The sequence below is a fragment of the Canis lupus genome, chromosome 6, assembly GCF_048164855.1.
Source record: "Canis lupus baileyi chromosome 6, mCanLup2.hap1, whole genome shotgun sequence".
NCBI lineage: Eukaryota > Metazoa > Chordata > Mammalia > Carnivora > Canidae > Canis > Canis lupus.
The window spans coordinates 65,116,090-65,141,546 of record NC_132843.1 but is presented as its reverse complement, the minus strand read 5'-3'; the positions used below and the strand labels follow the sequence as shown (position 1 = coordinate 65,141,546).

At 36.5% G+C, this 25,457-nt stretch overlaps 1 protein-coding gene across 1 annotated transcript in view; it reads right to left on the bottom strand.

Annotated features, from left to right (window-relative positions):
• The window catches only part of SHCBP1L (SHC binding and spindle associated 1 like), a 45,201-nt gene that overhangs the window by 9,446 nt on the left and 10,298 nt on the right, over nt 1-25,457 (bottom strand). The window contains exons 3-6 of the mRNA XM_072830962.1: nt 18,267-18,481; nt 16,718-16,804; nt 16,428-16,646; nt 2,526-2,631 (exon numbers count right to left, since the gene is read on the bottom strand). Of these exons, the coding sequence (XP_072687063.1) occupies nt 2,526-2,631; nt 16,428-16,646; nt 16,718-16,804; nt 18,267-18,481 (627 nt within the window). The remainder of the gene's footprint in view (nt 1-2,525; nt 2,632-16,427; nt 16,647-16,717; nt 16,805-18,266; nt 18,482-25,457) is intronic.

Below are 25,457 nucleotides of genomic sequence, written 5' to 3'. Positions count from 1 at the left end.
GTCAGAAAGCAGTGGGATGGCATGTTTAAGGGGATGTAGGTATTATCAATCAGGAATTTTATATCTAGCAAAACTATCCTTCAAAAATGAAAAATAATTAAGACATTGCCAGATAAAAAAAAGACTGGATATTCTCTATAAGATACATTAAAAGGAGTTCCTCAGACTGAAGGAAAAGGACATTAGATAGTAACTCAGAATCATACGAAGAAATAACTCCAGTAAAGGTAATTACATTGGTAAATACGAAGCCAGAAATATTGTAATCTTGGGGATCCCTGGGTGGCGCAGCGGTTTAGTGCCTGCCTTTGGCCCAGGGCGCGATCCTGGAGACCCGGGATCAAGTCCCACATTGGGCTCCCGGTGGATGGAGCCTGCTTCTCCCTCTGCCTGTGTCTCTGCCTCTCTCTCTCTCTGATGACTATCATAAATAAAAAAAAAAAAAAAGAAATATTGTAATCTTGGCTTATAACTCCTCTTTTTGTTTCCTAGATTATTTTACTTTATTTTAAAGATTGTATTTATTCATGAGAGAGACAGAGAGAAGGTGGAGACATAGGCAGAGGGAGAAGCAGGCTCCTCACAGGGAGCCCGATGTGGGACTTGATGCCAGAACGCCAGGATCACACCCTGGGCCAAAGGTAGATGCTCAACCACTGAGCCACCCAGGTGTCCCTCCTAGTGATTTAAAAAAGCAATGCATTAAATAATAAACATAAATACATGTTAATGAACAGATGATGTATAAAGATGTAATTTATGACAATAGCAGTGGGGGAAATGAAGCTATATAAGAGCATAGTATTTATATCAGTATTATATCTTCCATATCAGTAGTCACTTCAAATGTAAATGGATTATCATTAAAAGACAGAGAGTGATAGAACGGATAAAGAAATATGATCCAACTATATGATTTCTACAAGGGAATCTACTTTGGAACCCAAGATGCAAACAGGTTAGTACTGACAGAATAGAAAAATATATTCCATACAAACAATAAACAACAACAACAACAAAACTATGGTGACTTTACTAATATTAAGCAAAACAGACTTATTTTAACTTATTTTAACTTAACAACTGTTACCAGAGACTAAAAGGGACATTATTTATTGACAAAAAAATTTATCAAAAATATATAACAAACATAAATGCACCAAACAATGAGGCCTCAACATATATGAAGCAAACAGAATTAAAGGGAGAAACAATTCAACAGCAATTAGTTGGAGATTTCTGCACTCCTCTTTCGGTAATAACTAGAACATCTAGACAGTAGCTCAATAAAGAAATAGAGGTATTGAACAATACAAATTCTAGCAAACAAACTCAACAGCATACTAAAATAGTTACATACTCTGATCAAGTGGGATTTATTCTAGGAATTCAGGGGTACCTTAACAACAACAACAAAAAAGAATGTAATACACTACTAGCATGAAGAGGATGTACTTGTGAGATAATTAAGTGGTGATGACCAATAGGCAGCGGGACATGAAAGTTTGGGGCTAAGAACAAAAATCTAGGTGCGCCTTGGTGGCTCAGTTAAGCATCTCCCTTCAGCTCAGGTCATGATCCCAAGGTCCTGGGATGGAGCCCTGTCTAGGGAATCCCTGCTCAGCGGGGAGTCTGCTTCTCCCTACCCCTCTCCCTCCGCCCCACCTCCATCCCACCACCCGCTCATGCTCTCTCTCTCTCTCTCAAATAAATAAAATCTTTAAAAAAAAGAACAAAAATCTGGGCTGTGGATACACATTTTAGATTATCAGTATATATAATCAAGTAATGGGAAGAGATCAGATCAGATCAATCACTTAAGGGCAATATAGTGTAAAGAAAAAAAGTACCAAGCATTTAGAAGACAGAAGGAGAAAAAAAATTACAGAGAATGAAAATCAGGAAAAGTACAGTAATAGAAGACAACAGAAAAGAATGTTTCAAGGAGACAGCTGTGAAATACTAATGAGCCATCAAGTGAGATGGAAATATTTACTTTTTGACTTAAAACATTTTTCCCTCTTGGGCTGGTTTATGTTCTCATCTTTCAGGTTTCTGCTGAGTTATTTCTTCCTGCTAGCATTACCATAATTCCTCATTCTGACTTATATACCTGTCCTGTGTGCATTATGTACATATTCCTGTCATACTTTTATCATTCTGTGTTGTAACTGCCTATTTCCATGTCCATATCTCCACCATAATTCAAACTTCTCAAATCTATGAAGCAGCAAGACTGTGGATCTGGTTCAAAATTATATCTCCCTCAAATGCAGTCTTTCTCATATTTGTCTCCTATCCTTCCCATACTACTAGCATAGTACCTAGCAACAAGGTTTGTACTCAATAAATAGTTGTTGACATTTATTTATTTAGTATCTATTCTATGTTAATCACTGAAGTGGATGTAATAGGAGAAATAAGACATTAATATCAGACAAGAACCCTGCCCTCAAAGAGCTTCCTTTTTTATTATAAACAACTGCAACTTAAATGAACAAATAGAGATAAAGTGTATTTCTTACCATGTCAGTAGTCATGACTTTTGCCACAATATGTGTTATAGTCTTTCCAAAGTCTCTTTTTCCCTTCCTGCGCCTCAGAATTCTTGGAAAGAAAGGTCCATGAACTCTAGAGTTGAAAACATTGATTACGATTAAGGTAACTGAAAAAGACGCAAACTATACTTACTTAGAAAATAAAACTTGGCACCAAACATCTTTGAGAAGTAGGTTTCACTAATTTTAAGCTCTTTGAGAGCAATGAGCAACTTGAGAGCAATGAAATGATTAAAATCTTTTAGATGACTACGTGTTTAAATCCTTAAACTCTAAAATATTTTCATTTTCATTGTTTGTACCTGAAAATCTATATACATAACCATTACAACCAATACCTGTCACATCAACTGTTCAAATACAGTAGGAAATTTTCTTAATTGTGCTTTTATAGTCCATTGCATTGTGAACTCACAACAAAGCAAAGGTGGGTTATGCCTATGATACTGAGGCATAAAAATGTTTAGGGACATGCCCAATTTTAGATACTGTGTTCAACTAATAGTGTTTTGTTTCAAAGGATACGGTATCCATAGATATGTTGGCTGTGGCCTCCCAACAGAACAATTCTAGCTTCTCTCTGACTTGTGTTTTTTTTTTTATTATTATTGTTTGCTGTTGAGAACTTCTAATTAATTCCACTCTTTCTGTTCTTTCTGCTCTTCCTTACAATCCCTGTTTCCTATCTCTTAATCATGTGTCAACAAAAGAAAGAAAGTTTGAGTATAATTTTTATCATTATTATCAGCTGAAAGGGATTCCTTTACCAACTGATGTAGCTTTACTAATAATCTCCTTAGGTGTCATTTGGGTTCTCTGTAGCACTTTATTTCTTGATGCTAATGGGATGCAGCTTTAATACCAATGTTTTTCAGCTTCAAAAGTTCCACTGAACATTTCAAAAGTAAACCCATTCAGCATTTTTTATACCTATTTAAGCAAGTGGTTATGATCTTGAGAAAGAGAACTACTCACACATTTCTTCACCATATACTTTATCAGTAGCTGCTCAAAGAGTACAGCATCCTAAATTCAGGAAATACAGTTTATCAAGCAATCCTAGTTTTAAAATCAAAAGTATATATCAGTGTTTTTTTAAATCAAATTTATTAAGGTATAATTTACATAACATTCATTTTAAGTAAACCATTCCAGAAGGTTTTACAAATGTGTATACCCATTTTACTCAATCACAATGATCAAGATATAGAACATTCCCATCACATTGATAGGTTCCTTCATGCATCTTTGCAGTCAGTCCTCCAAAACTATTCCCATGCAACCACTGATCTTTTTGTCATAGATTTCCCTTTCTTGGATTTTTAAAATGAAACTTTAAAGTGAAATAATATGAGGTACTCTTTTGTGTCTAGCTTTTTTAATTCAGTCTATTTTGAGATCCATCATGGTATTTTGTGTATCAGCATTTTGTTTATATTGCTGAGCAGTATTCCTTTACTGAATTTTCTGTATACAACAAAATCCTCTCCTCTGCAAACAGAGACAATTTTATTACTTCTTCTTTTCCCTCCAGATGGCTTTTCTTTTACTTACCTGTTGCTCCAGCTGGAACCTCTAGTACAATTTGAGTAGAAGTGGTAACAATGGACATCTTTATCCTCTTCCTGATCTTAGCGGGGAAACACCCTTTCCTTCACTAAGTAGGATTTAGTTAAAGGTTTTCCATAGATGGCTTTAAACAGGCTGAGAAATATACCTTCTATTCCAACAGTTTTGAAAATTTTTATCATGAAAGCATTGAATTTTGCCAAATTCTTTTTCTGTCTATTGAGGTGTGGCTTTTGTCTTTTATTTATTAATATGGTGTATTATATTGACTCATTTTCATTAAACCAACCTTACAACCCTGGGATAAATCCCACTTAGTCATAGTGTCTGATCCTTTTAATATGCTGCTAGACTCAGGTTTGTAGTATATAATTGAAAATTTTTGCATCTATATTCATAAGGGACATTATTCTGTAGTTTTCTTTTCTTGTGATGTCTTTGTGGTTTCAGTATGAGGGTAACGATAGTGGCCTTACTGAATGAATTGGGTAAGCATTTCCTTTGATTTTTTTGAAGTTAAAGAAATGATGTTAATCCTTTAAATGTTTGGTAGAATTCAGTGAAGACATCTGGTCTCTGGCTTTTCTTTGTGGATAGTTTTTAATTTGCTAATTCAATCCCCTTACTTGCTATAGGTTCACTCAGGTTTTCTGTTTTGGCTTCAGTCAGTTTCTTTTCAGGAATTTTGTCCATTTGATCTGGTGATCTAATTTTCTGGCATATAATTGCTTGGAATATTCCTTAGTAATATATATTTTTTAATTTTATTTATTTATTCATGAGACACACACACACACACACACACACACACACACACACAGAGGCAGAGACACAGGCAGAGGGAGAAGCAGGCTCCATGCAGGGAGCCTGCCACGGGAATGGACCCGGGATCTCCAGGATCACGCCCTGGGCTGCAGGCGGCGCTAAACCGCTGAGCCACCCGGGCTGCCCTCTTTTTTTTATTTCTGTGTAGGTTTTTATGTGGATGTAAATTTTCAACTTAGGTGAGTAAATGCCAACTAGGAGCACTACTACTGATTCATATGCTCAGACTACATTTAGCTTTTGAGAAACCGCCAAACTATCTTCCAAAGAAGCTGCACTGGTTTGCATTCCAATCAAGAATAAATGAAAGTTCTTGTTTTTCCACACCCCTGCCAACAATTGGTATTGTCGGGGGGGGGGGGGGGGTTGTTTGTTTATTTCTGCTTTTGTTTTGTTTTTGGATTTTAACCATTCTAATAGATAAGTAATGATATCTCATTCCTTCAATTTGCAATTACCTAATGACAGTGATGTTGAGCATCTTTTTATAGACTTTTTAACCATCTGTATATCTTCTCTGGTGAGATGTTTGTTCAGAATGTTTATCCATTTTGGGGCAGCCTCGGTGGCTCAGCGGTTTAGTGCCACCTTCAGCCCAGGGCCTGATCCTGGAGACCCGGGATAGAGTCCCACATCCAGCTCCCTACATGGGGCCTGCTTCTCCCTCTTCCTGTGTCTTTGCCTCTCTCTCTCTCTCTGTGCCTCTCATGAGTAAATTAAAAAAAAAAATCTTAAAAAGAAGTGTTTGTCCATTTTTAACTGGGCTGTTTGTTACTCAGAATGATTTTAAGAAATCTTTGCATCTCTTACATACAAGTCTTTTATGAGATATGTGTTTTACAAAAATTTTCCTCAAATTTTTGGCTTGTCTTTAATTCTCTTAACAGTGTCTTTCTTTCTTTCTTTCTTTCTTTCTTTCTTTCTTTCTTTCTTTCTTTCTTTCTTTCCTTTTTTTTTAAGATTTTATTATTTACTCATGAGACACACAGAGAGAGAGGCAGACACAAGCAGAGGGAGAAGCAGGATCCCTGTAGGGAGCCTGATGTGAGACCTCATCCCAGGACCCTGGGATCATACCCTGAGCCAAAGGCAGATGCTCAACCACTGAGCCACCCAGGCGTCCCTTAACAGTGTCTTTCACAGAACATAAGTTTTTATTTTTAACAAAGCCCAATTTCTCATTTTTTTCTTTCACGGTTCATCTTTTTGCATATGAATGTTCAATTACTCTGTAGCACCATTTCTTAAAAATAATACTTTTTCCACTGAATTTTCTTTGCTCCTTTGCCAAAGTCCAGTCAACTATATTTGTGTAGATCTATTCATGGACTTTTATTCTGTCCCATTGATCTTTGTGTCTATTCACCAATACCATGCTTTCTTGATCACTATAGTTTTATAATTCTTAAAATTGGTTAATGTGAGTACTCTCACTTTATTCTTCTTCAGTACTATGTTAGCTATTGTAGGCGTTTTGCCTTTCCATATGAATTTTAAAAATAGCCAATACCTACAAAATAGCTTGCTAGGATTTTCATTAGAATTGCATTGAATGTGAACCTCAAGTTGGGAGGAACTGATATCTTGAAAATATTGACTTCCAATCCATGAACAGAGAATATCTCTCCATTTATTTACATTTTTTTCTGTCATAGTTTTATAGTGTTCCTCATATAGATCCTATACATATTTTAGGTTAGATTTATACCTAAATATTTCTTTTTTTTTGGTTCTATTATAAACTACATTTTTAAAATTTCAAACTGTGGCTGGCATATAAAAAATCAAGTGATTTTTGGATATTAACCTTGCTATTCACATTTATTAGTTCCAGGGTTTTATTGTTGTTGTTGACGATGATGATTCTTTGAGATTTTCTATGTAGAAAATTATGTCAGCTGCAAAGAGTTTTATTTCTTCCTTCCCACTCTATATATCTTTTATTTCCATTTGTTGTCCTATTGCACTATCTAGGACTTCCAGCGTGATATTAAATAGGAGTAATAAGAGAAGATATCCTTGCCTTGTTATATTAGAGGGAAAGCATCTAGTTTCATAATTACCATTAAGTATTAGGTCAGCTGTAGGTTTTTCGTAGATGTTCTTTATCAATTTGAGGAATATGCTTCTATCCTTTATTATTGCTTGATATATCAATTATTGAAAAAGGGATGTTAAAATATCCCAACTATAATGGTGGACTTGCCTATTTGTCCTTGCATTTCTATCAGTTTTTGCATCACATATTTTGATGTTCTGTTGTTGGGTGTATACACATTAAGCATTAAGCACTGCTATGTCTTCTTGGAGAACTGACTCCTTTATCATTATGCAATGCCTTATTTATTCCTGATAATTTAACCAGTTCTTCCCAAAGCCTGCTTTGTCTGAAATTAACATAGTTAATCCAGGTTTTTAATGGTTATGTTAGTATGTGGTATCTTTCTCTGACCCTTTACTTTTAACATTTCCAAGCCTTTATATGTAAGGTTGATTTCTTACACATGGCATACAGTTGATCTTGTCTTTTTATCCAGTACGGCAATCTCTATCTTTTGATTTATATATTTAGACCATTTGCATTTAAAGTGATTACTGATGTAGTGGAATTAATATCTACCATACCTGTATTAATTTTCTGTTTGTTGTACTTGTTCATTATTTTTCCCTCCTTTTCTGCCTCTTTTATTTTTATTTATTTATTTTTATTTATTTATTTCACCTCTTTTAGTTTTAGTTAAGCATTTTGGGCTCCACTTTTATCTATTCTCACCAATTATTTTAAAAAATATTTTAGTGTTTTCTCTATAGACTGCAATATACATCTTTTTTTTTTTTTTTTTTTTTTAATTTTTATTTATTTATTCATGATAGTCACAGAGAGAGAGAGAGAGAGAGAGGCAGAGACACAGGCAGAGGGAGAAGCAGGCTCCATGCACCGGGGGCCCGATGTGGGATTCGATCCCGGGTCTCCAGGATCGCGCCCTGGGCCAAAGGCAGGCGCCAAACCGCTGCGCCACCCAGGGATCCCAATATACATCTTTTTTTAAAAAAAGTTTAATTTCAAGTTAGTTAATATACACTGCAGCACTGGTTTCAGGAGCAGAATCCAGTGACTCATCACCCACATACAACACCCGGTACTTATCCCAAGTGCCCTCCTTAATGCCCATCACCCATTTCCCCTCCAGCAACTCTTAGTTTGTTCTTTATATTTAGGAGTCTCTTATGATTTAACTCCCTCTCTGTTTTTATTTTATATTTCCTTCTCTTCCCCATGTTCATTTGTTTTGTTTCTTAAATTCCACATATGGGGGAAATGATATTTGTCTCTCTTATTTCACTTAGCACTATACTCTCTAGCTTCATCCATGTCCTTGCAAATGGCAAGATTTTGTTCTTTTTAATTGCCAAGTAATATTCGTGTGTGTGTGTGTGTACACACCACATCTTCTTTATCCATTCATTAGTCAATGGACATTTGGGCCCTTTCCATAATTTGGCTCTTCTTTATAGTGCTGCTATAAATATTGGGGTACATGTGCCCCTTAGAATCAGCATTTTCATATCCTTTGGATAAATACCTAGTAGTGCAATTGCTAGGTCTTGGGTAGTTCTGTTTTTAGCTTTTTGAGGAATGTCCAAACTCTTCTTCATTGTGGCTGCACCAGTTTGCATTCCCACCAATAATGCAAGAGTTCCCCTTTCTCCGTATCTTTGCCAACACCTGTTGTTTCCTGAGTTAATTTTAGCCATTCTGGGATCCCTGGGTGGCGCAGCGGTTTGGCGCCTGCCTTTGGCCCAGGGCGCGATCCTGGAGACCCGGGATCGAATCCCACATCGGGCTCCCGGTGCATGGAGCCTGCTTCTCCCTCTGCCTGTGTCTCTGCCTCTCTCTCTCTCTATCTGTGTGTGACTATCATAAATAAATAAAAATTAAAAAAAAAATTTTAGCCATTCTGACAGGTGTGCAGTGGTTTCTCATTGTTGTCTCGATTTGTATTTCCCTGATGAGAGTGACTGAGAATCTTTTCATGTCTGTTGGCATCTGGATGTCTTTTTTGGAAAAGTGTCTATTCATGTCTTCTGCCCATTTCCTAACTGAATTGTTCCTTGGGTATTGAATTTGATGTGTGTGTGTGTATGTGTGTGTGTTTAAGATTTATTTATCTGAGAAGGGAGAGAGGGAGACTGAGACAATCCTCAAGCCGACTCCCCACCGAGCATGGAGCCTGATCTGCAGCTTGATCCCATGACTCATAAGATCATGACCTGAGGCAAAACTAAGAGTTGGATGTTCAACTGACTGAGCCATCCAGGTGCGCTGAGTTTGATAAATTCTTTATACATTTTGCATACTAGCCCTTTATTCAATATGTCCTTTGCAAATATCTTCTCCCTTCTGTCAGTTGCCTTTTAGTTTTGTTGATTGTTTCCTTCACTATGCAGAAGCTTTTTATCTTGATGAGGTCCTAATCACTTTTGCTTTTGTTTCCCTTGGCACAGGCAGGAAACCTGTCTAGTAAGAAGTTGCTGCAGCCAAGGTCAAAGAGGTTGCTGCCTATTTTCTGCTCTAGGATTTTGATGGTTTCTTATCTTTTATATTTAAGTCTTCCATCCATTTTATTTTTAAAAAATATTTTATTTATTTATTTGAGAGAGAGAGAGAGAGGCAGAGACACAGTCAGAGGGAGAAGCAGGCTCCACGCAGGGAGCCTGATGCGGTACTCGATCTAGGGTCTCCAGGATCATGCCCTGGGCCGAAGGCAGCGCTAAACCGCTGAGCCACCCAGGCTGCCCTTTCCATCCATTTTAAATTTATTTTTGTGTATAGTGTAAGAAAGTGGTCCAGTTATATTCTTCTACATGTCACTGCCCAGTTTTCACAACATCATTTGTTGAAGAGGCTTTTTTCCACTGGATATTCTTTCCAGCTCTGTCGAAGATTAGTTGGCTATACAGTTGTGAGTCCCCTTCTGGGTTCTCTACCCTCCTCCTTACCTATGTGTCTGTTTTGGGGCCAGTACCTACTGTCTTGATTACAGCTTTGTTAATACAGCTATAAGTCCAGAATTGTGATGCCTCCCACTTTGCCTTTACTTTTCAAAATTACTTTGGTATTTGGGGGTTTTGTTGTTCCATACAAATTTTAGAATTATTTGTTTTAGCTCTGTGAAAAATGCTGTGTATTATTTTAATAGGGATTGTATTGAATGTGTAGATTGCTTTGGATAGTATAGACATTTTAACAATATTTGTTCTTCCAATCCATGACCAAGGAATGTCTTCCCATTTCTTTGTGTTTTCTTCAATTACTTCCATAGTGTTTTAAGTGTACAGATATTTCACCTCTTTGGTTAGGTTTATCCCTAGGTATCTTAGGGTTTTAGGTGCAATTGTAAATGGGATTAATTCCTTGATTTCTCTTTCTTCTGCTTCATTATTGGTATATAGAATAGCAACAGATTTTGGTACATTGATTTTATATCCTGCAACTTGCTGAATTAATGTATCAGTTTTTTGGTGGAGTCTTTGGGGTTTTCTATATAGAGTATAATGTCATCTGAAAATAGTGAAAATTTTACTTCTTCCTTGCTAACTTGGATGCATTTTTTTTGTTGTTGTTGTCTTGATTGCTGAGGCTAGGACTTCTAGTACTGTGTTGAAAAACAGTGGTAAGAGTGAAAATCCCTGTATTCCTGACTTTAGGCGGAAAACTCTCAGAGGATATTAACTGTGGGTCTTTCATATAGGGCTTATAATATTGAGGTATGTTCCTTCTATCTCTACTTTCCTTAGGGTTTTTATCATGAAAGGATGTTATGTTTTGTCAAATGCTTTTTCTGCTTCTATTCAGAGGATCATATGGCTCTTCGCCTTTCTTTTATTAATGTGGTGTATGTATCACATTGATTTGTGGACATTGAACCACCCCTGCAGCCCAGGAATAAACCCCACTTGATCATGGTAAATAATCCTTTTTACTGTTAGATTCAATTAGCTAATATCTTGTTGAGAATTTTTGCATCCATGTTCATCAGGAATATTGGTCTATAATACTCCTTTTTAGTGGGGTCTTTTGTCTTGTTTTGGGATCAAGATAATGCTGGCCTCATAGAATGAGTTTGGAAGTTTTCCTTCCATTTCTATTTTTTGGAACAGCTTCAGGAGAATAGGTATTAGTCCTTCTTTAATGTTTGGTAAAATTCCGCTGGAAAGCCATCTGGCCCTGAACTCCTGTTTGTTGGGAGATTTTTTAATTAATAATTCAATTTCTTTGCTGGTTATAGGTCTGTTCAAATATTCTATTTCTTCCTGTTTAAGTTTTGGTACTTTATGTGCTTCTAGGAATATACCCATTTCTTCCAGATTGCCCAATTTCTTGGCATATAATTGCTCATAATATTCTAATTTTATTTCTGTGGTGTTGGTTGTGATCTCTCCTCTTCCATTCCTAATTTTATTGAGTCCTTTCTCTTTTCTTTTTGATAAGTATACTTAGGGGTTTATCAATTTTGTTAATTCTTTCACAGAACCAGATCCTGGTTTCATTGATTTGCTCTACTATTTTTTCAGTTTCTGTATCATTTATTTCTGCTCTAATCTTAACTATTTCCTTCTGCTGGTTTTAGACTTTATTTGCTGTTCTTTTTCCATCTCCTTTATGTATAAGGTTAGGTTGTGTATTTCAAACTTTTCTTGCTTCTTGAGGAAGGCCTATATTGCTATATACTTCCTTATTATGATCGCCATTACTGCCTCCAGAAGGTTTTTGACTGTCATATTTTCATTTTCATTTGCTTCCATGTATTTTTTTTATTTCTTCTTTAATTTCAGGAGAAACCCATTCATTCTTTAGTAGGCTGTTCTTTAACCTCCATGTATTTGTGGTCTTTTCAAATTTCTTCTTATGGTTGACTTCAAGTTTCATAGCACTGTGGTCTGAAAATATGCATGGTATGATCTCAATCCTTTTGAACTTGTTGAGTCCTGATTTGTGACCCAGTATGTTATCTATTCTGGAGAATGTTCCATGTGCATTAAAAGATAATGTATATTCTGATGGGTTAGGATGAAAAAATGCTCTAAATATGCCTATGAAGTTCCTCTGGTCCGGAGTGTCATTCAAAGGCCTTGTTTCCAGGCAGCTTGCATGCCCAGTGGTTTAGCGCCACCTTCAGCCCAGGGTGTGATCCTGGAGACCCGGGATGGAGTCTCACATCCCTGCATGGAGCCTGCTTCTCCCTCTGCCTGTGTCTTTGCGCCTCTCTCTCTCTGCATCTCTATGAATAAATAAATAAAATCTTAAAAAAATAAAAAAATAAATAAAGTACCTGGCAAGGCAAGGACTGCTTCCCTCCCCCAGAGGAGAGACTTGCAGCTGGGTGGGTACCATTCTGTCCCAGAAAATCAGTTGCATGGCACATGCTTAGTGGCTAGAGTCTTGCAATATACATTTTAAGTTAATCTTAGTTCACCTTCAAATAACACTATCATATTTCATATATAGTGCAGGCACTTTTTAACAGAGTATTCCCATTTCTCCCCAGTATGATATTACTGTCACTTAATTTACCAATCCATACATTATCACCCAATACCATCACAAATACTATTAAACAGCTATTTTAATCAATTGAGATAAATAAAAATATTTTACCTTTGTTTATTCTTTATCCAAAGCTCTTCCTTCCTATACACAGATCGGAGTTTCTGACTTTTAACAATTTTCCTCTAAATAATTTTTCATTTTTCTTGCAAGGTGATAAATTCCCTCATTTTTTTTCCTTTTTGTTTAAAATAGTTATTACCCTTTCACTTTTGAAAAATATTTTCACTGCATACATAGAATTCCAGGTTGGTAGTTTTCTTTCAACACTTTGAATATTTCACTCCTTTCATCTTGTTTGCATAGTTTCTTATAAGAAGTCTGTTGTAATTCTTATTCTTGTTCACCTATAGATAAGCATTTCCTCCTCCCTCCCCCCCCACCCCACTCCTTTTTCATAGTTGTCTTCAGTTTGAATATGATATGCTAATGTATAGAATTTTTTGGTATTTATCCTGCTTGGTGTGCTCTGAGCTTCATGGATCTATGGTTTGTTGTCTGCATTTAATTGTGGAAAATTCTCACCATTATTAATTCAAATATTTCTTTGGCTGCATTTGCTCTTTTTCTCTTCTGGCATTCCAATTACACATATGCTGCACCTTTTGAAATGGTCCCACAGTCCTTGGATGTTTTGTTTCTTCATTCTTTTTTTTCTTTGAGATCCTGCTGACATACCTTCAAGCTCACTGATTCTTTCCTCAGTTTCATTCCATCTATTAGTTAACCCATCAAAAGTATCATTTTTATTTAGTGTTTTTTATTTCTAGCATTTATTATTATTTATTTATTCATGAGAGACAGAGAGAGAGAGGTAGAGACATAGGCAGAGGGAGAAGCTGGCTCCCTGCAGGAAGCCCGATGTGGAACTTTATCTCAGGACCCAAGGATCACGCCCTGAGCCAAATGCAGAGGCTCAACTGGTGAGCCACTCAGGCATCCCGCTAGCAGTTTCTTTTAATCCTTAGAGTTTCCATCTTATGTTTACATTATCTGTTCTTACATTTTGTGTCCCATTTCCATTAGACTAACATCAATTAGGTATTTTAAATTCCATCTAATTCCAAAATCATAATTGAGTCTGGTTCTGAAGCTTACTTTCTCTCTTTAAGCTTAGTTTTTTTCTTGCCTTCAAGTATGTTTTATAATATTTTGTGGAAAGCCAACCATGATGCATTGACTAGAAACTAAAGTAAACAGGCTTTTAGAGTGAGGTTTTATATTAATCTAGCCAGGAGGTAAACTGTGTTTAATGTTTGCTATAGCTGTAGGTGTCAGACACCTCACATTCCTATGGTTTCCATTATTTGTGTCTCCTCTGTTGCCTTTGAGCTTCCCTAAAAACTCCTCCTTTTGTGTCTTGTTCTTTTAGCTATAATCCAGTTATTATACTGGAGCCTAACTGGTGTGGTTGGAAGGTATAATGGAGAGAAATTGTTCTTATTAGTCTTTTAGTGTATCTATGTCCCTGGACTATGATCTTTACAAGTTTCGTAGTGCCCTCCTCTTCCCAGATAGGAAGGAAGGCTAGAAGAGGCTGGAGTCAAGGAAATACCCTTCTCCCCTAGATGGGAAGATGCTATGGTAATCTTTTCCTCTGGTGAATGAATCTTTGTCATGGAGATGCTCTGGGTATATTTCACAATATTAACTTTTCCCATCCCCAACTAGAGGCATAATGGGATTTTTCTTGGCTCTCACCAGAGAACCTAGAGAGATTCCTGGAGGCAAAAACCCCACAGAGATGTGGGGTGTCTCACTAGGAAATGCATCCCTCCAGGAATTTCTCACTTGCATACTAGTCCATACTCAACCTCCAGCAGTTTATCAAAATTACCATTTGTGTTCTTACAGTTTATGGCTCAGGGGATTATCTGTTCCAGGTAAGGAGATCCTGGTTGTGATTCTGAATTTACTTCTCTCTCCAGATTTCAAGGTGGCAGTTTGCCCTATGACCTTAGTTTTCTTATGGGTCCAAGAACATCATTTTCAGTTTTGTTCATCTTTTTTCTTGTCTTAAGGACGTGAGTGATAACTAACAAGCTGTTTACATATCAGAGCTACATCTGAAACTATTTGTTTTTTAGTTTCCATTTCTCTGTTGAGATTCTCTGTCCACTTATTAATTCCAAATTTTCCTATAATTTGTTGAACATATTTATAATAGCTGCTTTGAAGTCTTGTCTGAAAATCTTAACATCTGAGCCCACTCAGAGTCAGATTATATTAACTATCTTTTTCCCTGGGAATGGATCTAATTTTCTGGTTTCTTTCCATGCCCATAAATTTTTTGGTTGAACACTGGAGACTTTGGAAAATACATTCTCATAACTTTAGATTGTGTTGTGTTCTTCTAAGGATTGTTAGTCTTGTATTCTAGCAGGCAGGTAACTTGTCTGGGCTCAAAATCAGCTGATATATCTGTTTAGTTCTCTCGACTTCCACGCTTCAACTACAGACTTTTTTAAAAAGCATCGTTCCCCAATTTCTCTCCCCCACCAATGCTAGTATAGTTTAGTGGTCAGTCAAGAATTTGAGCAGAGTTTATGCTCAAATTCTGGATCTGGCCCTTTTTGCAACTCTCTTCTTTCAGGATACCCCACCTATATTTCCAGCTGTTCTGCCAGCTTTGAACTCTGTGCTTTGCCATCTTGAAATAGTTGGATTGCATTTTTTGCTACCAAAGCTATAAAACCTGGTGATCACTCTCATACTGAAAAGCCACAAATTCCCATTTCTTACCCAAGGATATATTTCAAGGTTTGTTGCCTACTTTGGTTATTTTACAGTGCCTTCAAATAGCTGGATGCTTTTAATATATTTTTGTCCAAATTTTATAATTGTTATCTATGCAAAGGTTTGACCAGTTACCTTACTCCACCACTCCCAGACCTAGATTCTCTGTGATTTAACTTTTAAGATGAGAGAACCCCACGTTGTCCCATGCTATTAGAATCTGAAGTCTAATAATGATAAGTTGTATTCAAATTCAACTTTTGTTGACTCTGAATTTCTAGATAAATAGATTTCAAAAATCTTATCTATACCGATTTCCCAAAGTAATCCCAAGGCTTCGTTACACAAGAATCCCAGTAACATCAAAATAGGCACTGAAGTGAGATTCTTAATGATTAAAAAAATAAGTGAAATTTGAAAGAAAATACAAAAAGAAAAGATTTAGGCTAACAGTTAATTGTTGAACAAATAAAATGTGGCTCAGAATTCCTAAGGCAAAGAACGTGTACAGGTGGAACATAAAAAGATTTAACAATCTAGTATGAAATAGTCAGATGTCCTTTGGCTCCATTCAAAATTTTCCTTTAATTTTGAAACCATGGGCAAGAATTCCTGTTTTCCTCTCTATCTAAAACAAAGACAGAAATATATACTTTACTGCATAGTAATGTAAAAACATTTTAAGACATTTTGAAGTATTACGGAGAATGATGCTGGTTAAATCCACATTGTTTCATTTATTATAAAAACAACTTATCAATATCCATGAGAAAAAAAGAAATTAAGAGGCAGCCAAATTATTCAACTTTCTCTTTACTTTGTATATTATATGTGGTGGAGCTCTCCCTCCTCTTTTCTTAGGCTTTGGCCAAAATCAAGAATGTAAAAATAAAAGATAAGGAAAGAACTAGATTGATGATATTTTTTTAATCCAAAAAGCCAATGATTTCATTGAATTCAGTTATATAAAAATGATTTTCTAATACTGGTAGTTGCACTTTGTTCTTATCTCAAAAATTGGACATCTAATTTTATAATCTACTTCAGTCAGGGTAACATATATCCTAAGTTAAGTAATATGATAAAAGAATAACCATGTAATTTTTTTGTTTAAAATAGAGTATTATTACCGGAGACGTAAATCTTCCCACATTTTCAATAATCCACAGAGCATTACTATCTCATAGTATTTTTTCCAGCATTCAACGGCCTCTGCTGCAGATGGATCTTCCGTAATATTACTCTGATACTCAATGAGCTCAACACGCTTTTTCTTATATTTCTCCAAAGTTTTTTTGAAACGTTGTGCAATAGGACCAGGTATGGTTCCATCTTGTATATCACACCACCTGAAAAGTATCAATATAATTACAATGTTTATCTTATAAAATGTGCTAAATTAGCTTTTAACTATACTTACAAATTAATTCTTTCTTCGATTAAAGCAGTGTAATTCTCACAACTTTCTTCATCATCCCAGTCTCTCCAAAGAAAGTCATAAAAAAACCTATGATGAATGAAAATAATGTAAAAGTGATCAAAAAGAGCCAATAATATGTATATAATTAAAGACATTCTCATGTCAGAATTCTTTATATGAATTCTAAGAAAAATATTTGTAAATGACCTTTCAGTGAACTAATATTAAAATCAAACTTTTAAAAATTGGGTGATCTACATTCTTTTTTTTTTTTTTTTTTAAAGATTTTGTGTATTTATTTATGAGAGACACAGAGGGATACAGGTAGAGGGAGAAGCAGGCTCCCTCACAGGGAGCCCGACATGGTGCTTGATCCTGGGGCTGCAGGATCACGGCCTGAGCTAAAGGCAGATGCTTAACGGCTGAGCCACTCAGGCATCCCAAGATGATCTACATTCTATTGAAGGTTGCTACAGATCATGTTTCTTGAAGTGGGAATGTAAAATGCAGGTTCCAAATTTCATAGATTTGGCTGTTTTGTTCAACAAAGAAATAATACTTAAAATTTTATTTATTTATTTGAGAGAGAGAGATTAGGTGGGGGACGAACAGAGGGAGAAGAGGGAGAAGCAGGCTCCCTACTGAGCAAGGAGCCTGAAGTGGGGCTCAATCCCAGGACACTGGGATCATGATCTAACCAAAGGCAGATGCTTAACTGACTGAGCCACCCAGGCACCCCAGAAATAATACTTCAGGTATAATCAAATTTGTATATTCTGGGGAAGTATTAGAAAAACAAAAATATGGGCATTCCTGGGAGGCTCAGTGGTTGAGTGTCTGCCTTTGGCTCAGGGCATGATCCTGGGGCCTGGGGATCAAGTCCCACAACAGGCTCCCCACAGGGAGCCAGCTTCTCCCTCTGCCTATGTCTCCTGCTTCTCTCTGTGTGTCTCTCATGAATAAGTAAAATCTTCAAAAAAAAAAAAAAAAAAAAAAAGAAAGAAAAAGAAAAAGAAAAAAATATGCCCCTAAAATTCTGAATTATGTTTATGGATAACTTCTCTCAAATTGTATCAATTTAAGAAGCAATCATAATGTGGATGATGACATCTAGTATTTGTAATGTCCTTACATGTGAAACATAAAATGTAATATATTTAAGATGCTTAAATATGAACAAAATTTAGTGTTACTTATCTCTAGAACTTTTTAAATCAATTTTTGAAAATGCAAGATCAAAAAATGGCAAACTTTTCATTGCCCATATATAATACTTCTGCAGGAGAATGTTAAGAGTTATAAATATGTTCATTAAAAATCGACACCTAGCTGGCTCAGTCAGTGGAATATGTGACTCTTGATCTCAGTCATGAATTCGAGCCCCATGTTAGGTGTAGAGATTACTTAAAATAAATAAATAAACTTAAAAAAGGACAAATTGAATTCAGCAGTAAGAAAAATTAAATCTATAACTATTTATAAAGTGCTTGTATACTTACATATTAACTTTTTGAATATCATAACTTTAAGAGGTAAAAAGGTCTAATACCTTACAACTTCCAAGGCCAAAGCAATATCATGTATATCAGAATCTTGTCCTTCAACAGGATACACTTCCAAGAGAGGCACACTATGCTCCAGTTCTTCCAAAATCTCATTGACCAAACCCCTTGGAATATTTGCAATGTTAGAAGAAAAAGGCTCAGCAAGAGATACACTAACTTTGAAACAAGATGATGAGCTTTGGCGTGGTTTACAAGTTACCTAAGATAAATATTATAAAATTTGTAATTACAAATCAAAATGAACGACAAAGATATTTTCCTCACACATGATCTACTTACAAAGTTTCTTCTTTTAAATTTGAAGATCTCTTTACCACAAAGTAATCATAGATCAATATTAAATAAAATAACACAATTTTTTCAAACCTTATTTGTTTTCCTTTTTTTTTAAGTTCCAGTGTAGTTACTAACATTATATCACTGTACAGTACAGTGATTCAACAATTCCATATATTACTCAGAGTTCATCACGATAAGTCTTAATCCTCTCCACCTATTTCACCCATCCCCCTACCCAAACTCCCTTCTGGTAACCATTTGTTTATTCTTTATACTTGAAAGTTTGTTTTTTGGTTTGTCTCTTTTGTTTTCTTTCTTAAATTCCACATATGAGTAAAATCATGTAGTATTCGTCTTTCTCTGACTTATTTCACTTAGCATTATACTCTCTAAATCCATCCATGTTGTTGCAAACAAGATTTCATTCTTTCTTGTGGCTGAACAATATTCCATTGTAAATATATATACCACATTGTCTTAATCCATTCATCTATCACTGCATACTTGGACTACTATAATTTAGTTATTGTAAATAATTCTACAATACACATAGGGTGCATGTATCCTTTCAAATTAGTATTTTTGTATTCTTTGAGTAAATACCCAGTAGTGTGACTGCTAGATCACTAGTTCTATTTTTAATTTTTTGAGGAACCTCCGTACAGTCTTCTAATGGCTGTACCAGTTTGCATTCCTACCAAGAGTGTACAAGGGTTTCCCTTTCTCCATATCCTCACTAACACCTATTGTTTCTTGTGTTTTTTATTTTAGCCATTTTGACAGGTGTGAGGTGATATCTCATTGTAGTTTTGATTTGCATTTCCCTGATGATCAGTTTGAGCAACTATTCATGTGTCCGTTGGCCATCTGGATGTCTTCTTTGGAGAAATGTCTGTTCATGTCTTCTGCCCATTTTTAAATTTGATTGTTTTGAGCTGTTGAGTTGTATAATTTCTTTTCTATTTTGGATACTAACCTTTTATCAGATATATCATTGGCAAATATCTTCTCCATTCTACAAGTTGTATTTTAGTTGCTTGTTTCCTTTTCTGTGCCGAAGTTTTTGATCTTGATTTAGTCCTAGTTGCCTATTCTTGCTTTTGTTTCTCTCGTCTCAGGAGACATATCTAGAAAAATGTTGCTATGGCAATAGCAGATAAATTTCTGCCTGTGTTCTCTTTTAGGATTTTTATGATTTCAGGTTTCACATTTAGATCTTTAATTCATTTTGAATTTCTTTTTGTGTATGCTGTAAGAATGTGGCCTGGTTTCACTCTTTTGCATGTGGCTGTCCAGTTTTACCAATACCATTCGTTAAAGAGACTGTCTCTTTCCTGTTGCATATTCTTGCCTCCTTTGTTGAAGATAAATTGGCCAGATGGTTATGGATTTATTTCCGGGTTTTCTATTCTGTTCCACTGATCTATGTGTCTGTTATTGTGCCAGTACCACATTGTTTTGATTACTACTGTTTTGTAGTATATCTTGAAATCTTAGATTGTCATACTTCCAGTTTTGTTCTTCCTTTTCAAGACTGCTTTGGCTATTTGGGTTCTTTTGTGGTTTCATACAAATTTTAGGATGATTTGTTCTAGTTCTGTGAAAAATGTTATTGGTATTTTGATAGGGATTGCAATAAATCTGCAGATTGCTTTGGATAGTGTGGACATTTTAACAATATTTGTTCTCCCAATCCCTAAACATGGAATATGTTTCCATTTCTTTGTGTTGTCTTCAATTTCTTTCATCAGTGTTTTATAGTTTTCAGAGTACAGGTATTTCACCTCCTTGGTTAAGTTTATTCCTAAGGATTTTATTATTTTTGGTGTAATTGAAATGAAGGGGTTTCTTAATTTCTTTTTCTGCTAAGTAGTGTATAGAAATGCAATGAATTTCTGCATACAGATTTTGTATCCTGCAACTTTACTGAATTCATTTACCAGTTTTAGTATTTTGGTGAAATCTTTAGGATTTTCTATATACAGTATTTGCAAATAGTGAAAGTTTTACTTCTTTCTTACCTATCTGGATGCCTTTTATTTTATTTTTTTTAAGATTTATTTATTTATGATAGACATAGAGAGAGAGAGAGAGGCAGAGACGCAGGCAGAGGGAGAAGCAGGCTCCATGCGGGGAGCCCTATGTGGGACTTGACCCCGGGACTCCAGGATCGCGCCCCGGGCCAAAGGCAGGCACCAAACCGCTGAGCCTCCCAGGGATCCCCAGGATGCCTTTTATTTCTTTTTCTTGTCTGACTGCTGTGGCTAGGGCTTCCAGTACTATGTTGAATAAAAGTGGTGACAGTGGACATTCTTGTCTTGCTCCTGACCTTAGGGGAAAGGCTGTTTTTCACCAGTGAGTATGATATTAGCTCTGGGTTTTTCATATATAGCTTTTATTGTGTTACAGGATATTCCCTCCAAACCTACTTTGTTGAGGGTATTTTTTTTAAATCAGGAATGGATGTTGTACTTTGTCAAATGCTTTTTTCTGCATCTATTGAAATGATCATATGGTTTTTATCCTTTGTCTTGTTGATGTTATGTATCACATTAATTGATTTGTGAATACTCAACTACTTTTGCATCCCAAGAATAAGTCCCACTTGGTTATGGTGAGTAATTTTCTTAATGTACTGTTGGATTCAGTTTGCTAAAATTTTGTTGAGTATTTTTGCATCTATGCTCATCAGAGATATTGGCCTACAGTTCTCTCCCTCTCTTTTTTGGCAGTGTTTTGGTAGCTGGTTTTAGTATTGGAGTAATGCTGGCCTCATAGAATGAATTTGAAAGCTTTCCTTCCCTTTCTATTTTTTTAGAATAGGTCCCAGTTCATGGATGCCTTGTCTTTTACTTCTGAGAATATTAATAGGTTTTTAATATATGTGTGTGTGTGTATATATATATATTTTTCCTTCTCCTTATCATTTGTTTCTTCAAAATGTCTTCTTTTCTGCTGTTTTATTTTTATTTTATTTTTTAAAAATATTTATTTATGATAGTCACACACAGAGAGAGAGAGAGAGGCAGAGACACAGGCAGAGGGAGAAGCAGGCTCCATGCACCGGGAGCCCGACATGGGATTCGATCCCGGGTCTCCAGGATCGCGCCCTGGGCCAAAGGCAGGCGCCAAACCGCTGCGCCACCCAGGGATCCCTTTTCTGCTGTTTTAACCACTATTTTGTTATTAGAGTTTCTTTAGATATCTGGTGATCCTTGGCTGTCTGCTCATATTAAAAGGTGGAGCATTAAAAAAAAAAAAAAAAAAAAAAAAAAAAAAGGTGGAGCATTAAAAAAGAGGTCTGGGGATCCCTGGGTGGCTCAATGGTTTAGCGCCTGCCTTCGGCCCAGAGCGTGATCCTGGAATCCCGGGATCGAGTCCCACATTGGCCTCGCTGCATGGAGCCTGCTTCTCTCTATGCCTCTCTCTCTCTCTCATGAATAAATAAATAAAATCTTAAAAAAAAAAAAAAAAAGAGGTCTGTGTATATGGGTGGAACAAGTATGGATGTTCTATCTGTAAATGCAGGATATTCTGCACTGGCTCTTTCCATGGGAACTCAATATGCCAATTATCTTTAGGTCTTTTCTTTTGAGCTGAACATAGAAAAATCTTCCAACTCTCATGCCTAAAGGGATATGCCTTAACTGCCTGTATGCTAGAAACAGAGTCAGAATAGAAGGAAGAGGATCCTAACATTCAGTGCCAGTAAACTTTGACTTACTCCCTTCTCAGTAGGATACTACCATTCAGCTTCTTAAATCTGTAAATTTTATGTCTTTTTGCCAAATTCAGCATATTTCAGCCATTATTTTATTCAAAAGTTTTTTTCAGCCACATCTTTTCTTCTCTTTTTCTGGGACTCAGAAGACATGAATGTTGGGTCTTTTGTTATAGCCCAACATGTCCCTGCAGCTCTGTTCATTTTGTTTTCCAGTCTATTCCTTCTGGTGTTCAATTAGATAATTTCTAACTTTCTATTGTCAAGTTTGCTGATTGTTCCCTCTGTCTTCATTCTGTTGTTCAGCACATCCTTTTGAGTTTTTTTCAGTTACTATATTATTCTAGTTCTAAAACTTTGTTTTTAAAAAAATAAAATAAAATAAATAAAACTGTTTTTGCTGAGACTTCCTATTTTTTCATTTGTTTCACATGCGCTCATAAATGCTCAGTAATGCATTTTTATGGTGGTTGCTTTAAAGTCCTTGTCAGTGGGCAGCCCGGGTGGCTCAGAGGTTTAGCACCCCCTTCAGCCCAGGGTGTGATCCTGGAGACCTGGGATGGAGTCCCAGGTTGGATTCTCTGCATGGAGCCTGCTTCTCCCTCTGCCTGTGTCTCTCTGCCTTTCTCTGTCTCTGTGTCTCTCATGAATAAATAAATAAAATCTTAAAAAAAAATAATAAAGTCTTTGTCAGGTAAATCTAACATCTAGGTTACCTCAGTGTTGGTGTCTATTGTTTTATCTCATTCAAGTTGAGATTATTCTAATTCTTACAAGGGATTGAGAAGAGATAACAAGTGATTTTCTATTTAAATCTAGACATTTTGAATATTATGTCATGAGATTCTTGACCTTATTTAAATCTTTTATTTCATCAGTCCTCTTCTGACACCAATATGGCATAAAAAGGAAGTTTCCACCCTGTTACTGCCAGATAGGGAGTGAAGTCCAGATTCTCCAGTGTCTGTTGACTGTAGGAATGGGGAGAGGTATTTCTTCTTTACTGCTATTCTGGGGTAGGAGTTCAGGTTCAACATGAGATCTCTACTGATACTTCCCCCTAGCTTGGAGAGAGAGGAGCATCTCATTTCTGCTCCCCATGTTGTTTCCATTGACATCACAGTAGGGTGGAGTCCTGATTCTCTACTAGATCTTTTCTGACACCACTGCTCCAGGAAGTGGAAGGAGTCTCCCCTTACTGGTGGGGGTGGTAGTCCAGTCTTCCCATGTAGTCTACATTGATAACAGGGGTGTAGGAGAAGTTCTTTATCACTCAGCTCCCCATTTTCTCCCCACTAGGTCTTCTCTAAGACCACTTTGGCATTGGGGTTAGTGTGCCTTGTTACAACTTAACAAGAGTGGAAGTCTAGGTTCTTCACTTGGTCTTTTCCTGCAGTGGGGAAAGAGGGACAGCAGGTTTGTTTTTTTTCTTCCTGTGGTGTTGCCCCTTTCCTGGTCCTTTGACTAGAGAAAGCAGGCCTTTAGGAGTGGGGGACTTTTTATTTATTAAAAAAAATTTTTTTTAAAGATTTATTTATTTACTCATGACAGATACACACACAGAGGCAGAGGGAGAAGCAGGCTCCATGCAGGGAGCCCAACGTGGGACTTGATCCTGGGTCTCCAGGATCACACCCTGGGCCGAAGGCGGCGCCAAACCGCTGAGCCACCCTGGCTGCCTGGACTTTTTAATTTTAATTTTTTACTTTTGATCTACTACTATTGATGTTTCTAGGTTGCCAGCTTCTCTGATACCCAGTCTAAGATATACGAAGCAAACCTCAAGGAAGTTATGGTCATTCCTTGGGTCATGAGGTCCCTAGGCACTCTGCCTTCTATCCATCTTTTTAGAGTCTTATGTTGGCTTTATATTAACATAATCCAGGTTTTTTTTTTGTTATACTCTGTAGGAAGAATAGGGAAAAATAATGTCTACTCCATCTTTCTGGGAATGGAAGTCTCTGTTTTTAAATAGCTTTCAACCAATTCTTTCTCAGCTCCATCTTTAACCCCATGCCCAGAGACCTAAATACAATCAATTCTTTGGGGTTATTTAGTGTATATCATGTTGTTTTTTGGTTTTCCCTAATACAAATTTAGAATTCAACTTTCTTAGCTCTACTGTCAGTTGCCACCTACTTATCTGTTCTATGCCTTTTAAGTTTTCTTGCCATTATCTCCTTTCCTCTCTCTTCTCCTTACATATGTTTCAAAAAATTCCTTTGCTATCATTTTGATGGAGAACTCTAGGGACAAAAAAAAAGATCCTACAAGTTTTCAGAGAGAAAAAAACATATACGTATTATCAAAGGATTGATGATATTGGCTTCTCAATCACCAACACTGGAAGCTTGAAAATGAACAGTATTTTTCTAATTCTGGCCATAAAAATCAAACCTAGAATCATGTTCCTAGTCAATTTTTCAAATAAATATGAAGATACTGTAAAGATATTTTCTTTTTTTTTTTTAAGATTTTAAAAATTTATTTATTCATAGAGACAGAGAGAGAGAGAGGCAGAGACACAGGCAGAGGGAGAAGCAGGCTCCATGCAGAGAGCCCGACATGGGACTTGATCCAGGGTCTCCAGGATCATGCCCTAGGCTGTAGGCGGCACTAAACCGCTGAGCCACCAGGGCTGCCCTATAAAGATATTTTCAAGAACACAAGACTGCAATAGTTTTATCTTTTTTGTGTCCTTACCCATGAAGCTATTAGGAAAAGGTCCCTAGCCAAAACAATAGAATTAAGAATAAAGGAAGACAGGAATTCTGGGAAACAGGTTATTTGTACAAGAGAATAGCAAAAGGAATTCCTAACGTGATGATGGAGGGAGATCCCAAAAGGACAGCTATCCATCAGGCACAGAGATCACCAATCGACTGCGGATCAAAAGGGTGTAAGAGATAACCTCTTTAAGAAGACAAAGTTGATAGAGGTGTTTATGTTGTGAAGATTTACATAACCGAGGACAAACCTGTAAGAAAAATAAAAGAGGGATGCCTGGGTGGCTCAGCGGTTGAGCATCTGCCTTCAGCTCAGGGCGTGATCCTGGTTCTGGGGATTGAGTCCCACGTCGGGCTCCCTGTGAGGAGCCTGCTTCTCCCTCTAAGTCTCTGCCTCTCTCTCTGAGTCTCCCATGAATAAATAAAAAACAAACTAAAAGAAGTGAAAA